The sequence below is a fragment of the Anticarsia gemmatalis genome, chromosome 7, assembly GCF_050436995.1.
Source record: "Anticarsia gemmatalis isolate Benzon Research Colony breed Stoneville strain chromosome 7, ilAntGemm2 primary, whole genome shotgun sequence".
In the NCBI taxonomy this organism is placed as follows: Eukaryota; Metazoa; Arthropoda; class Insecta; order Lepidoptera; family Erebidae; genus Anticarsia; species Anticarsia gemmatalis.
Window position 1 is genome coordinate 2,703,344 of NC_134751.1, and position 16,598 is coordinate 2,719,941.

The window sequence follows — 16,598 nt, forward strand, 5'->3', positions numbered from 1 at the left end:
TGCGTACAGATCGATAGGAAGTCGATCAATACATCATCATTCATCATCAATAACATTATTCTATTGCGTCAACATACCAACACAGAAAAATAATTATTTCCTCGAATGTCAAAGCTACTCGTATGCTCGGAATCCATTTAGTTTTTACACGATGCTAGAATAAAACTTTATCTGATAATGGCATTTCTAATGCCAGTCGTTAAAGAATATTCTGTAGTACGTGTTTTGTGGCTAGCGCAAGTTTTTCTGTTGGGGAAGTTATTATAATGCGCAGCTGAACCGGTCAGAGCACAACGGCTAGGAAGCGGTCCTGGCATTTTATCGCTTCTAGTCTTCCTTTAATTCGCATGGAAAAAGTTCAACGCTTACGCATCGCGAATAAGCAAGGAGACACATGAATAATTGAAGCGGGGATGGTCATCTCTAGAATATTAATATCCCCATCGGTTCGTCATAGCTGTGAAATTATAAAATAACTATCGTGCCAGGTGATTAGTGGCCCGTCGTCGTCGATACGGCCGGTTCCGCGCCTCTTCCGTTAGCCGTTTTTTATCGTTCGCCTATTACATCATAGGAACACGCGCGTTTGCGGTGCGTGACCCGTCTGCGTAGGCGCAGGTGACATGCGAACTCTACATTATTTCGACATTCACCCAGAGAGCCTAACTAGTTCTGTTACCCGAGACCCCTGTTATTTGTATTCTTTTTTTTGTTGGGTCCCAACATTTTCTATTTGTTCCGTCGGGCCCTTTTTTTGCTGGGTTGCACCGCCCGCGTTCGAAGGTTCGGAGCGTTTTTACTCGGGCACGGGGGAGAAGCGCGTGGAGGGACGTAGGCGGGCCCCTCCCGCCGCCCGAGCCGTCCTTGGCCCGAACGTTCACCTTGGCGCGCTGCGCTGCCGGCGTACCACAGGTAACAAAGTTCCGCGAACTACGTGATTTCTATGGCTGTCCGCCGAAAGTGGAGCCCGAAGTATCTCGAGAGCCACTCGGCCGGCGCTAATGCTACGAAGAAACATGTAATGAAACACTGGCCCTACCCTCCGGCCACCGCGGACCCCCCATTCGTGAGGTGCGTTTGCTGTACTTTTTACAGTATCTAATGTCTCGTATTAGATATTCTAGAACACGTTGCTCAGATGATTGACGAGGACAAATCCTCGTGGTGGTCTTTGGACATACGTTCTTATATTGCACGTATTTATACTTTTACTTGCTCTAATTACGCGACTTTAAATTTATAACCCCCCTGCGTCGATTTTATTACCTTTGCCGTTCCAGTACAAAGCTATAAACCTTGTTTTTACAAACGTTAGAGCAATTGGTGAATGATATTTATGTGATTGGACAATTCGTATGTAAGCAAATGAAGCACGAAATTGATCGACTCAATAATTGCAGGGTATCTTCGCTTGATTGTAGTCTTCTTATTGGTGCCAAATCGGTTTAGTGCCTTGACGATGATTGGATTCTGGTATATTTGAATGTAACTGGATATGTACGATTTTTTTTATATGAATTTAATATGTCGCTGCTTTTGCTGAATTTATAACTGTAACGCGAACCCCACGCGTTTGAGAAGTTCTGTGCAAGTGGTAAAGAATATTCTCGGAATTGGAAGATAAGGTATAACTTTTAAGTTGTTTTCACGGAAATAAGATAAATGCTAAGATAAACTTAGCTCGAGTGGGGGTCAACCGTGAAAGTTTTTTTACTTAAAGCTTATTTCAACGTTCATAGCCAACTTTGAAGTCCCTTAGACATATGGGACTATAACAATGGAATTAATAGTTGCTGGAGACGCGTACTTGGTATCCATTTCTTTTCCAATTCTATTTTAACAGCATTTTTATGATCGGTACGGTGATTTACTGCTTCAAAAGTGTATTTGCGGCTTACAACAGAATATAACGTCGGGTTATAGGCGTTTTAGTGCTTTCAGTGCCAGCCGATGCCTGCCTTGGGTTCGTTCACCTTCCCGCTGTCATATCAATCACGCGTTTGAATCACACTTAACGAGCTCCTGCACGTCCGTGCAGAGGTGCAGCGGTTCAGCGGTTCAGTTTTACCAGTATTACGCGGTTGTTAATTATTACGTCGCGCGGGCGCGACTTCGGCCTCGGCGGCGGCGGCTCTGGAGCTGCGGCGGCTTCCAGAGCTCGCCGACCGTAATCTTATCGCATTAGAGGCCGGACATAGGAAGGGCATTAAATTTGAACGATCGTCGTGAAGCGGCGGGCAGAACGAACGCGCCTGAAACCGGTCGGCCGTCCGTAAATAATGGATTAGAGGTGGGGAACGGGGACGGGAGGGGTGTGGCGCACGCACCGGCTGCGCGCGCGGGCGCGGGGGGCGGGGCGCGGGCGCGGGGCCTGCGCCTCCCGTCAGCTGTTGCGCGCCCGGGACCGCGCCGCGCACACCGCCAATGCATCGGCGTTGATAGCGCACGCCGCCCGTCTCGCGACCCGCTCGCCGACTCGACAGTGACACAGTGTGTGCGTGCGACAGGAGCGACCTGCCAGTGATATGTGTAGTGTGTGACCGTGCCCAGGATGTGCAGTGCGAGGAGCGCGCCCAGGAGCTGACCGCGGCGCCGCCGGGAGATGAGAAGTTATGTTACGCCACCGACCGAGGTGATTATTCCCGACCTCGGCCCTATAAACACCATGCATGCGCGCGGCGTGGCGGCACCGTTACGGAGGCGGCTGTGCCGGCCCACGGGACGATTTTAGTGCTTTATTCCGACAAGTTCGTAACACTCGGTAAGCCAACGCCAATGTTTGGCGCTTTTTTGGAAACCAAGAAAAAAGTACCATGCCGGCTGTAACAAAAACTTAAAACTTTTTGTCAAATTTTAACAATGGATGTCGTCCTTTCGCCCGAGGGGACCCAGTGAATCGAAGGTGCGGCTGGTATTTTTTGTATCTATCATCGGTTTTTTGGGCATGAAATAATAAGAAAACCGGTATCGAGTAACTACTACCTACGTGTTTTAGGAGATGGTTCTCAGGCGTGAACTGTTGTTATCCCACGTTACATATCACTCAGACACGGAGGAACTTCCTCATTAAAATTGCAAATATTTCTAACTTGTATGAATCACAATACTAATTATTAGTTTTGCATTACACATTGGTACGTTGATAAACAACAGGGAATTACTAGAATTATTACGTATATATTACATGTGACTAACGTCATTTTGTGAAATACCATGTTTTTCCCATAAACGTCATTTAATGTTTACGAGAAACTGTATGAACCGGAGTCTATAATCGCAGAAATTACCCGTTAAATAATAAAAACCCATAATAACACATAAAATCAATGGCAATACATAAGTCACCGATCCTAAGGTAATCGTGACCAAATACTCAAAAACCTATAAGATCTAAGGAAACTTTATCCGACAATTCAATCCAAATCTATAACGTGCGAAAAAGATACAATCTGGATAAAACTGTCAGTGGCATCTTTTCAAAATGAGGTTTGTTCAAGATTACAGCTCGTTAACGTTTTCTCGATACCATTAAACGCTTTCGCAGGATTCTTGAAACAATATTTATTTTCCCGAGAAGTTAGATGACCTATTTACATCAAACATATTTCCTACCATTCAAATTATTATGATAGTTCTGAAAAACAATAGAAACACGGTAAATAAGTTTCCCATAACAAAATGTAGAATTGTGATACCTAAAACATGAGAAATGGAATCTGTCCAGTCTGTGAACCAAATTTGAAAAATATGTGTTATAAGTAAGTGTGAAATAAATAAGTCACAAATACTGCACTAAAATTTACTTGATTATCGACAACGGTTAAAAAAATTCAGAGTTTCTAATAAAGACTCGACGGAAAATATAATAAGAAATGAAGTCAAGTACGCAAAGATAGATAGAAAAACATGCAATTAATACTATGAATACAAATTTATAAGAAATAACTAACGCAGAGAAATAGGCAAACTAGAAGTTAAATCTTCCATTGTTACAGCAGAATTCTCCAGAATAGGATTAATGATACACATACGCTAGGAAAAAAACCGTGTTAGAAACCCTTTCTCGTTAGAGCAAACGTCGCATTAAAGTGTACGTATAAGGCAGGTGTGTGCCTAGCACCTTGTGCTTAGCCTTCCGGCTTAATCCATTGAATATATTATCCGCTCTTTGTTTTATATTTATTTGTATTAACTATTAGTCCTCAACTCGCGATCGCCATTCTTTGTTACAATACAGCAACATTATCCTTGCCTCAATTAGCATAATCATGATGCCATTATAAATATCTCTATTTATTCATCCTTAAATGGAAAGTTAATTATGTTGAGATTACATAGTTACTAGTATATTATCATCAGCGTAACTTTAAAACCAAAACCTGATCGGTATTTTTATCCCAAACCTGGAATTCGCATTAATTGAAAATAAACCTTGCAGTGTAATTTACGCACTGAAATAACTGTATAATAATAGAGCGTCTCTTAACATTTGATAGCACAGCGCACAGTGCAACATTATAGATGACAAAGCGACGGTAAAACATGCTACAAACCGTAAGGAAGTCATTGAAATTCTCGATGGATGTTGGTGTTATATTCAGTGTCTAGAGAATGACTCATTAACCGTCAGGAACTTCGCAACGCAGCATCATATTAAAACAAAGCATTCTAACTTGTACACCTCACATAATGTCCAAGGGAGTTGTTAAACTTTCCGCTTTGTAACAAACGTGCAACTCCTCAAGATCTGCACTGAGTTTTTATTCTTGTTTCCGTCATACTTTTTCTTTTATGTTGATGTTTTCTACGTTTCACCTTGACTTTGAACTTTTCCTTATCGAATTCGAGTGCAATAACATCAATTTACATGTAATTGTTTATACCTTCAATGTTATCAGAACACGAGAATACGCTCACGATTACGCTTTGTTGTGTCTGTTTTAGCTTTTGTACACCTTTTCCTTGCGATTAGATTGTAGCTTAATGTCTTTATAATATAATTTGTAACTAAATAAAGTAATATGTCTTGGGATTAATTTTTTATGTGTCGAAGTCTACAGAAATATATAACGAAGTAATCCATTAGGATAATTATAGTGCTACATCATTACAATGTTTATTATTGTATTTATCGCGTGATATAACTGTGCGATCCAGCCATATTGCGAGTAGAGGGTAAGGTGACCCCGTCGACACCGGCCACCGACTTTTTGTTCCACTTGATTAATGACGAATCAAATTATACATGTGTAAATCAACAATCATACTCGTATATTAATCAATCATCGATCATAAGTCTGAACTCGTGTTTTACCGCTATAAAATCCAAACTTAGTTTTTTACGACGCTTGGTCTTAAATGTGTCGGTTATTATTATTTGATTTTCATATATAAAAGTTTAGTATAGTTTTTCTTCACCATGTTGCAAGCGTTCGTGTGTATTTTTTGTCTTGTCTTTATTAACAGCTAAGCGTAATATTGTTACCGTTGCTGACACATTGATGATTCTCTAACGTCCCTCGTCGATCATAGAAGGGACTACAGTTTTTGAAATACACTTTTTTCTTATAGAAACATACACTAGGGCAAGTTTTTGTCGACATTTTTTTATCGCTCGTAGCGACCGTTTGTCTTTTTTGCCCATTCTGCCCATCAGCCGGATTTTTACGACTTATCCCTTTTGAGGCTGCAATTTTATTGGCTGTGAACCCTGTTTCAGTGTTGTCATGAATTGTTCCTTTAATTTTCTTTGTTGGTTTAATTTTCGAGGTTGTCCGCCAAACATGGATGTTTTTCTTTTGTTGATTGTTGTCATAATTTGCCATTACTTGCACTTCAAATTAACGTTGTATTAAATTTTAACATCGATGTAACTAAAGCTGCCCTCATAAATATTACATCGCACATCAATTACATTGAAGCGTGTCAAAGGTTCATTTAGCGAAGAGAAATGAGTTTTATAATTACCAAGTGATCCGTCACGTAGTCCCTGCACCTATACAGACGGTTGGTTGCATCGCCTGTGCATCGAGCGCAAAATGCGATTTAAAAGCAATCTCGTCGTCTCGTACGCTCAATTTCCGTACCAAATGTCGAATGATTCGACGATTTCGTAATATCTTGCGCTAGTTCTAGTTACCTGTAATACCTAGGTTTAATGTTACGTTTCGTAATTTGTGATCTTTGAATTTTATTTGTTCTTTCATCCGAATCATAATTTCACAACTACTTTAAAACTAGTAAGTACTTGAGAGCGACAAAATGTCGTTCTTTAGTAGTGTCGCTGTATATCATCGCCACCAGACTAGTTTAATACTCCGTATTATTTATATCCACATAATTACTTAACCCATATACAACATTAACGACATCATTAACTTCTTCATTTCAAAACATTTGCGAAGTTCTCAAGCCATTACATCCTAAACGAGCTTCTGGTTCCTCTATCTTTCATCTGAAGCATTTCTTGGAAGAAATAGAATGATGTTTTCACAGAACGAAAGGACATTTTGTGACAAAGAAATATAACATACTTAATGCATATAAGATTAGCTGAAGCAAACAGGCTTCTCGGATCTCACGTTGAACAATTAACACACAGAAGATTAATTGCTCTCTGAAAATAATTATTGTGAGGGATTGTCCCGCCCTCTACAAATTTCAAATCAAATTCTTTTTAATTAATTAACTAACAGGTTTTATCTTTGTCATTACCACTTGTTAGTGGCTTCTTTATGTGAGATAATTGTTAATTTTACATTATTTATGAAAGTTGTAACTTTGTAAGTCATATTATGACTTGGTCCGTTTTGTTTTCCCGTAAAGATTTTTATTTACCGTGTAAACTTTTCTTGCAACAATACCGCATTTATCATGTTTTTAATTGGATGGATAATCTAGTTAGTACTAATTACATTTACACGTTAGGTAGTTATCAAGATCACTAAACTTGTTTCTCGTGTCTCCATTGATTAGATAAAACGTGTACCGTGCAAACTGTGAATATTAAAATTTATTTTATGACCCATCATTTGTTTATACGATTCTTCCGATACGTTTACGACGCGGCTTTGAATGGTTTGTCCCCAAACTGTCAACTGGTACGCTGGAACAGGTTCTGTGTTGAGTGATGCTTTGTTAATTGATATCGTCTCCATTATACCATGGAGATTAATTGTTTCAGCATTGTACACGACGTGCTGCTCTTTTTTCTTTAGATTTTTAATCTCTACCATTGTCTTCTCGAAAATATTCATGTTATACACAAAACGCACGCTTCTATACCTTATTATGCATTCATCTTACGCTTTTTTATTTACACCAACATCAGAAACGTCATAAATATTTATATTTCTCTATATTTCTTGCGGGTTCAGTTTACAATACACTGCATAGTTTCTTGATTTTACGTTTTTGTTTAAAACAATATCGAAAGTCATAAAAGAAACACACGAACGCAAGCCTAGCAACATAGTTCATAAAACTTTTATTGAGAACAAGGCATAATGTAATGTTACCCTTATTATTCAGCATGTAAACAATATAAGCGCTTGTTAACCGCGCGGCAATAAAAAGTATTGTTAGTTTGTGAATTATTATTTCTATCGGTTGTAAAATGTCAGCGTTGATGGATATCGGCCGCCTATTCACCACTTGTTTGCACTAAAAGTTGATATTTACCCTTTACTATAAGCACAGATTTGTAAAAGTTAAAACCTGATTTTCATTTGATGAGCGTCGAAGCCGTTCCATTAAGTATAAAATTGTCTAAATCAGAATTAGTTCGATCTATTCTGATTATGGTCTTTAATATGTTATTGATCCACTTTGATTTGCAGTTTTATCAGTATTGACATTTTATATCGGACGTTTATTCATAGTTTCTACAAGCAGAATTACCTAAAGTCGTAAATTGCCATAGCAGGAAATGATTAAATCCTGTCTAGACTATTTGAACCGTTACTTTAAAAATACTATTCGCTTAATATGCCGTTTATTCTTTCACGATCAATTAAGATCTTTCATTTAGACCGACTGGCCGACTTTGACTGGCGTTTTTGGGTGCAGATGCGGTCAAATATAAATTCTCATGTCTGATTCTTAATACGATATCGTGTTCGGAGTATCGCTAAATGCCCTTCAGATGTGGCTTTAGACTCGTAATACAATCGTAACGAAATAAGCGCAGTGCGTTCACCTCTTGTGTCATAAGACCTGGGTACACGGTCGACCGGTCGGTAGCTCTTCATCTATCAATTTTTAGCCTTACTAATGTTATGAATGCGAAAGTGAGTTTTTAGTTTCGCAAATGCTAAAGATTTTTTGTTTATACATTAGAAGTTTTTGTTTCATTTGTATATTTATAAAATATATGTTTTATTCGTAAGATGAACAGAATGTTTTAATAATTTTGTAAATATCAGCACACATAAACAGAGATGTGCAATCTAGTAATAAATATAAGCTGAATAATTAATGAATCACAATACACGCGACTTGGTCACATGTGTGATGAATATAATTTTGACGTAATGTAGAGTAGATAAATAATCGCAGGTGGCTATTACCGAACTCCGATAAAAATTACACAAAGTAATATATTGCATATTGTAACGATACCAACGCGACGTTATCAAGTAATTTATCTCAATTTAGGCTTATCGACGTGCGTGCCGTGTGCCACATCCGACGGCGACTGCGAAGTGCTCGTCTATTCCGGGCTTAACGCTAACGCTACGCGCACGACATTCGCTAAAAATACGTGCGACGGGACGCATGGCTAGCATAATAATCGCGTGTAGAGAGCGCACTCTAATACTAGATGAGTGCCGTCGGTAATGCGTGTGATAACACACAATGTGACGCACGCCTCTACGTAATATCACTCAGCGTAAATCGCGATGTCGCTAACTCACTGCAATTCTTTTTGTTCTCATTCCGAAGCCTCGAAACGTGTATTACACTGCCGATTTAGAGATAAAACATTTTGCATGTGTCATTGGCTTGTCTTATTCTCGCAAATCATGCTCTTATTTATTAAACGATTTCGAAGCCGCAAGTCATCCGCATTGCGGAAATCGAAGACGGTTTTAATTTAATCAATTTTGAACGCGAGAATGAAAAATGTAGTCCTCTATGTTTTGTGAATCAAATTGTGAGCGATCGTAAAGTTTACGCGCTTTAATTCTTCGTTATATACGATCGAAATTTTATATTTATGGGTTCCTCCATGGATTTGATTTAATAGGCGTGCATAGTACAATAAATTCGTATGTTAATATGAGAAAAACTTCTTATACGAAGTTGCGTAATAAAAATAAAAATCTCAGCGTGTTTCCTGCCCACTCGGGGTTATTGACCGAGTGCGTGTTTAGTACTTTGTGCTTAAATAAAAACGTTATATGCTTAAATTAAGTAGTGCTTAAGATTAATCGTCCTTATCAAATTTTAACGAATCGAAAATCAGAGTAACTTTATCATAAGACTCTTCTTCTTAATACCCAGTTATTTTTATGTCCAGACGCAACGTCGCTATGGGTTGGGAGTTTTAATTAAAAATGAAATGTTTGGATCATTATTGTGATGTCATGTGTATAATGATCAGTCCGTGAGTCTACTAGTTTCTCCGTTAATCGCCGCCATAGATTCAACCATTTCGGACAAGATTTAAAGCTTGAAAAGTCAAACATACAGTGTCATTTTTGCTTAAAACAAAACGCATGTCAATAACACCTCCAAACTGAATCATAAAACAGTACAAGTCACTGCAAAATTTCTTTGAAAATTCGTATCATCCTTTCAATACCAGAAAACATAGATACGAACAATTATCTTTTATTTACACTGACACACCCTTAGGCGCGTCGAGCCGGTTTTTCATAAATAAAATCATTTTTGATGTAACGGAACGGATGCGGGACCAGTCCTGCAATGAATGAACAGCCATCGTTCAAGTTCACACATCGATTTAAGCTGATAGGTTATAAGAGCTCTCCATCGATTACTCGTAATTGCAACGCCGAGTGTTGCTCGAAACCTTTTAACTTTTGGTTGAAGATATGCATTGATAGATTGGATTAAACCGAGAGATGAATTGGATTTATACGATTCGACGGTCGTGATGAAAGCTGATTTTTAATCGAATACTTTTTGTTTTTGTAAATGGTATCGATTTAAGTAGAGAGCTGGTTGGAGGTATTTAACGTCTGCCGTGTGTTGTTAATGAAATTGTAAAATAAGTGCTGAATAAGTTGCTGTTAACTATCATTAATAGTAATACCGAACCCAATTTCTTCTATACTTATTTAAAATCCGTCAACACTAGTCAACAGCAATTTAGACGGCTGTAACGGCATCAAAACGAAAAATTGGAGTAACTGGCACATTTTGTTAGTGTTAGAAAAAAATACACAATAGGCATTATTAATCAAGAGTCAAAGAAAACACACCAAAATCACAAACCATTGTTAGTTCTTGGACAACAATTCAAAGAATTCAAACTAAAACGAAAGCGAAATAATCTTGTTAAGTAGTTTTGTTTGGCTCCCCAAGGATTCGAACCCACCCTCGGTCGTGTATCGATCGTTTTATTATTGTTATTACTTTATTATTGATGGTATGTCGTTATGTCTGCCCGGGAGTTTGGACAACGGCCATTCATTATAAAACAACTTAGGTATTTGACCATGCGAAAATTAATAATGACAGTGTAGTAATCTATTTTTTTTTTTTTTTTTATATAATTTTATTTATTTAAAAGTAGCTTAAAACTAAATACATATTAAACTCGCCAAACATGTGTTTAACGGCGAGATACGCTCTTATCATATATGCTACATCTATTACAAAACAATTTGAAATTACAGTCTAAAACTACATATACTCAACTTAAATACAAATATAATATTCAAAGCATCAACAAACAGATAATTTACCTTACATCCATAACAATAATATTTTATATGTATATATTTTTACTCTAAAAGGACATCTTTTAGTTTCTTCTTAAGACTATTATAACTAACTTTAGGAACTTCTCTCAATAAATCTATATTATTAAAAACTGAAGGTATTATATACTTATTTGTTCTTTGGCCGTAATAATTAGTTACCTTTGGTTTCACAAGTTTCTGTTCCCTGACTCTTCTCGTATTGTATTTATTTTCAACAACATGTTTGTACTTATCACTAAAGTAATATTCTAGGCCAATTAAGTATTCTACTTTTTTTTCTATTGGTAGGATTTTACAGATAGGGAACAATCTGCTGTATTCGTTATTGCACATATTTTTATCCTGCTTACTAACTAAATACTTTATCAGTCTTATTTGAAGATCTTTAATATCTTTTAAGTACGTTATAAAAGTTCGTCCGTATACAATCAGTCCGTAGTTTATAAGTGAGTCTGCTAGAGCATAGTATACAATTTTAATTGTCTCTGTATTTAATACTGTTTTAAGCTGATAGAACTTGCCTAGTACAGATCTCAACCTAGCGCAGACATCAGATATGTGCATAGCCCAATTAAAGTTCTTATCAATCCTTAATCCTAAATATTTAAAATTGTCAACATATTGCAACGTATCACACTTACAATCTACTTTGTTTCTATGAAGGCATTCGTATGTGTGTCCTATTATGTTAAGGTTCTCAATATTTACATTTTTCGCGATTTGGTTGTATGGAGAGTGAAGGTGCATGCATTTTGTTTTGGTGAGATTAAGTATGATACCATTATCGTGAGCCCATTTCGTTATATTTTCAAAATCTGTCTGTACATTTATTTGCACCTGCGAGATATCTTTAGAGGCATATAGGACACACATATCGTCTGCGTACATAAACACCTCACAGTTGGCCACTACATTCGATACACTGTTAACGTGCATAATGTACCCTACGGGCCCAAATACTGAACCAGTCGGCACACCCAACCTGACAACAGCGTCTTCCCCAGTCACTCCATTGATAACAGTACGTATTTTTCTTTTACTTAGGTAGTTTCTGAACCAATTGTTGGTGGGGCCACGTATGCCACACTCATCCATGGCCTGCAGCAGTACATCATGATCCAGCGTATCGAACGCTTTTTTATAATCGATAAAAAGTGCTATCAGCTGTTTCCCCGAATCCAAACTCTCGTTTATGTAATCTGCAAAGCTCGTCAGAGCAGACACAGTACTCTTACCCTTTCTGAAACCATGCTGGATGTCACTTATTATGTTATTCGACTCTAAAAATGTACTAATTTGTCCAACAACAATTTTTTCGACGATTTTGTCTATCACAGATAATATAGCTATTGGCCTGTAGTTAACATATTCCAGGTGGCTTCCGGACTTATAAATCGGACGTACTATGGCGCTTTTAAGTTGGTCAGGGTATAAACTTTTGGTTAAACAAAGGTTGACAAAGTTGGCCAGTATGGGACTAATTTGTTTTCGTAGGTACCTTATATCTTCTACTCTTATTCCATCCAGGCCAGGTGATTTTCTAATAGATAACATATTAATTACTTTTTCTACATCTAATGGACTAACTTTATTAAATCTAAAGCTCACATCACACGGACACACGTATTTCTCCCGGTCTAAGAATTTTATGTTGCATATATGCTTAATATTTTGTATTTCCTGAGTAAAAGTATGAGTGAAATTGGTACATATAGTGCTAATATTTTCTATTTTACCTAAGTGCTTCATAATAACACTGTCTAAGCTAGTTCTTTGGCGGCCCAACCAAGAATTGATATTCTCCCATATTTTTCTAAAATCCCCCTTACATTTTAATATTTCAGATTGTCGATACTTGTTTTTAGCCTCATTTATTACTTTATTTACTTTATTCCTAAATTTTGTGTATTCTAATCGTTTATTCATACTCTTAGGTTCCGCTTTCCATATTTTAAACAAGTGATTCCTACGCAATATCATTAAATACAATTCTTTATCTATCCACGGCTCTTTTTTTCTTTTAGTTTGTTGAGTTACAGTTACCGTACTTTCACTATAGAAAACATCGAAAACATTACATAATGATTGAAATAATAACAAAGGGCATGATAATACATACAGTTGGGTCCAGTATTGAAGTTGTATAGTATTTATAAAAGATAACTTTATTCTGCCTGTCCGTCTAAACCGCTTTTTGCCGTGAAAAATTTAGCTGTGCGACAGTTCTTTTATGGAAAATATTCTGCATAGCATTTTTTCACAAAAGGTTTCGCGAGTTTAACTGTGAACAGAAGTTAGTACAATACATTATTAGATTAGATGTTACTGCATCGTGGCAAATAACTTAGGTCTCCCACAGTCCAGAAACTTTTGGAATCGATCCAAAAGTTTCCGAGCTAACTTGAAATAAACATACTAACTTACAATTCTTAATACTATGCAGCGATTTGTACAAATAAAATATTCAAAACAAAATAATATCGTGGTTTTTAGTATTACACTGTCTGCGCTTATAAAAAATCGCAACATAACGTAGATACATTTATGCATAAGATTTTATGTAATAATTGTTATGTTAATTAAAACAGCTAAGCAACCTAACAAAATAGATATTAACCTAGGTCAGTATATTTATGAGTACTAAAAATCTTAGTATATAATTTTCGTAACCTTATTCTTTATACTACAATCTGTCACTTAATGTTCCGAATTCCGATAGCAACTCAATAAATTCTAATAGCTAAGTTAGTTAACCTAATAACACGTCTAGCTACGCACTAATAACAGTAATAGCAAGCTTGCCACTTCACTAACAAGGTGATATAATATGATTACATTTTCCTACTCGAAAAGGCAAAAAGCTATTTAAAAGAGCTTACATTTCTTAATCGTAGTAGGTGTATTAGAGGCGTACGACACAACGAGTGTTTATTCGTTTATTACAGCCATCGGAAATGTAAATTAATGTTAATATGTCGCGATAATACGTCGCTATAAAAGTTTGTTGTCGCTTGTCGCATGTGGCATTCTTGTACTAGGTACTAGTTATTTATTGTTTAAGAGCTTTACCGTACAATAAGGTGTTTTTGTGTTATAGTTAGTAAGACATACAGATGTTAACAGGTACTCTACAAATTTATTTTGGTTTTGACTGAATTTCGTAACGATGCAAAAGCGTTCTTGAATAATAAACAGCAAGATTAACTTTTAAAGTAATTCAGTATTTCTATACAATTTCATTTGGGAATGTACGTCAAAATAATTGTTGAATAATACGGGAATTCCATTACATATCCAAATTTAAATAATTTAGGGAAAACAGCCGGACTTTGAAATAAATATTTAAATAAAGCATAACATTACAAAGGAAGCCGACGTTACAAGTATCTTAGTCACGTAGGCGCCGTCGGAAACGCTGTACCCATATTAATTAGAAAAAAATGATCATAACCTACCCGTATAATGTCCCCTATTACGATGATACCACACGATACTAGTAATCATCACAATTAATTTGAATCGCGTGCTAAAACAACACGCTTATGTAAGCTGTCAAATTAAAGCAGCGATAAAAACCGTTTTATTATTGAAACAGCTAAATATGGGTAATAAATATTCAAATTGTCTTATAAAACAATTAATTTTGAATAATTAATAAGCAGTTTTAATTTCTTAACATGCATGTTTCGAGTAACAACGTTTTAAGTTTCGATGTGTCATCTGTAGTTTAATAATTACCCAATGTAAAGTTACAATTTATACAATAAGTTTATGTGTTGAGTAATATTTCTCTCCGAGTCACCCATTGATGTATGAATTTTCTCATTTAATTTAATTACTGCTAACAGGAAGGAAATACTTGTATGTACGTCAGTGATATAGTAAATGACGTATAAAATAACCTTTTATCAAAACTGTAACGTATTATGTACATTTATTTTAATGAATGAGGATATTCTTGCATGATTCCAGAATTTTCAGACGGAATTCGCATTAAGTACTCTTAGAATAACAAAACCACTATTCAAGGAAGTTAAACAGTTTAAAATTGAATTGTTTTCCTATTCTCTTATGATATGGAACTTATTTTCCTAGAAATAGCTGTAAGAATTCTTCACTTTAAGTTACCATATTTCACTAGTTCACAATACACTATTTATACTTTGTGTGCTATAAATCAGATCTTACAAAGTAGTCCAAGTAGAAAGTAAAACAAAATTAAATGGTGGCCGCAAGTGGACATTGTTCCGTGGACAATGGGCATGCGGGCAGGGTTCAGGGTTCGATGCCCCACCACAAATAACCCCCATGATCGCCGCTCCTTCACTGATACCATCTAAGATTATTGGTATAATAATTGTGTAATTTGTACACTTTTATGTGCATGTTGCTTGTTCACACGCTTAAGTATATTATTTTTACATACATTAGCTTAGTCTAGAATTTGCTATGTATTATGAGCTTCTCAGAAGTCATAACTGTTCAGTGCCTTTAAAACAAAGTACCTGCTTTAAAACCAGACTCAATTGGTTGCAATCCTTCTTTGTGAAAATGACAGTTTTAATCGTATATTTTTCTGTTCGTTTTCTGGGTCGATTTTATACAAAGTGCACTTTAATCTACCCAAATTACAGTTACAAAAAGCATACGCTGGTTTAAATAATTCCATCTTACTTTTCCATCTTACTTTACAGAAGTGGAATTACTTATTTGTGTTGATATGTTGACGAAAGCGTTAAATGTTAATAATATTTAAAACATATGGTTATTTTATACATAAAGTCGAGAATAATTGTATTTATGAGTCGAGCAGTTACTGTAACAGATGTAACATGTCTACAGGCTAATAAATTTTAACTTAAAAGCTTAAGTTAACTTTTTTAATATGCGCAATAAAAAAAGTTCTTAATGCAGTTATAATGTTGAAAGGGTGTTAAATACTTCTGACTGATATTAAAACACTGCTAGAGGGAAGAACATTATTAATACTAAAGAAATGCTTATTACTCGCAATATCTCCTGTTGCTGCTGACTTTAAGAACTCCGTTACTCTTGTCTTAACAAATAAGCTAATAATACTTTTGCATCACCATTCAGTGTAATCGAAGATTCTTAGAACTAAATCCAAAATTTCTAGAACCATGTTTTCATTTAGGAATCTGTAATATAATAAGCTACATGAGAGTAAACATAATGTATAGCACAGTCGTAACATAAATAATAGAGTTGGTGGCGAAAGTGAACGCGGTCGCGCTCCACGGCCCGATAGGAATGACTTGCGCAATACGATGCGCGCGCGCATTGTTCTCTATACTCAAGTCAACCAAACTGATCCGGGATTCTGGAATTATGTGCACGAATACCCGTACATAGTTGTGTGGTAATTTTCTTTTGTTATCGTTAATCTGAGGTCGACGGTAGTACAATTTAGTAGATGTAGTCTCGTTTTCATTGTGTGACTATAATATTGAATGCGGTTTTTTTGGGTTTACTTTTAGTAGGTATGTATTTTATGACGAGATTAAACGATTTTCCGAGGCATTCGAAATGTATTCGATGGTTTTGGAGGAGGATGTTCGGCGCGGAAAGTGATGGGAGGGTTTTCTTTTAAAAGGGTCAGATGCGTGGTACCCGTTGCCGGCGGGC

At 36.5% G+C, this 16,598-nt stretch overlaps 1 protein-coding gene across 3 annotated transcripts in view; it reads left to right on the plus strand.

The window, feature by feature from the left end:
• Positions 1–16,598, plus strand: part of jing (AE binding protein 2 jing) — a 131,521-nt gene that overhangs the window by 88,262 nt on the left and 26,661 nt on the right. Inside the window, exon 1 of one of the 3 annotated variants that reach the window (XM_076116503.1) lies at positions 2,379–2,632. The exons of the other annotated variants lie outside the window; for them this stretch is intronic. Coding sequence (XP_075972618.1) covers positions 2,613–2,632 — 20 coding nt within the window. The 5' untranslated portion in view covers positions 2,379–2,612. Of the gene's footprint in view, positions 1–2,378; positions 2,633–16,598 lie in introns of those variants that run through there. 3 annotated transcript variants of the gene reach the window in all.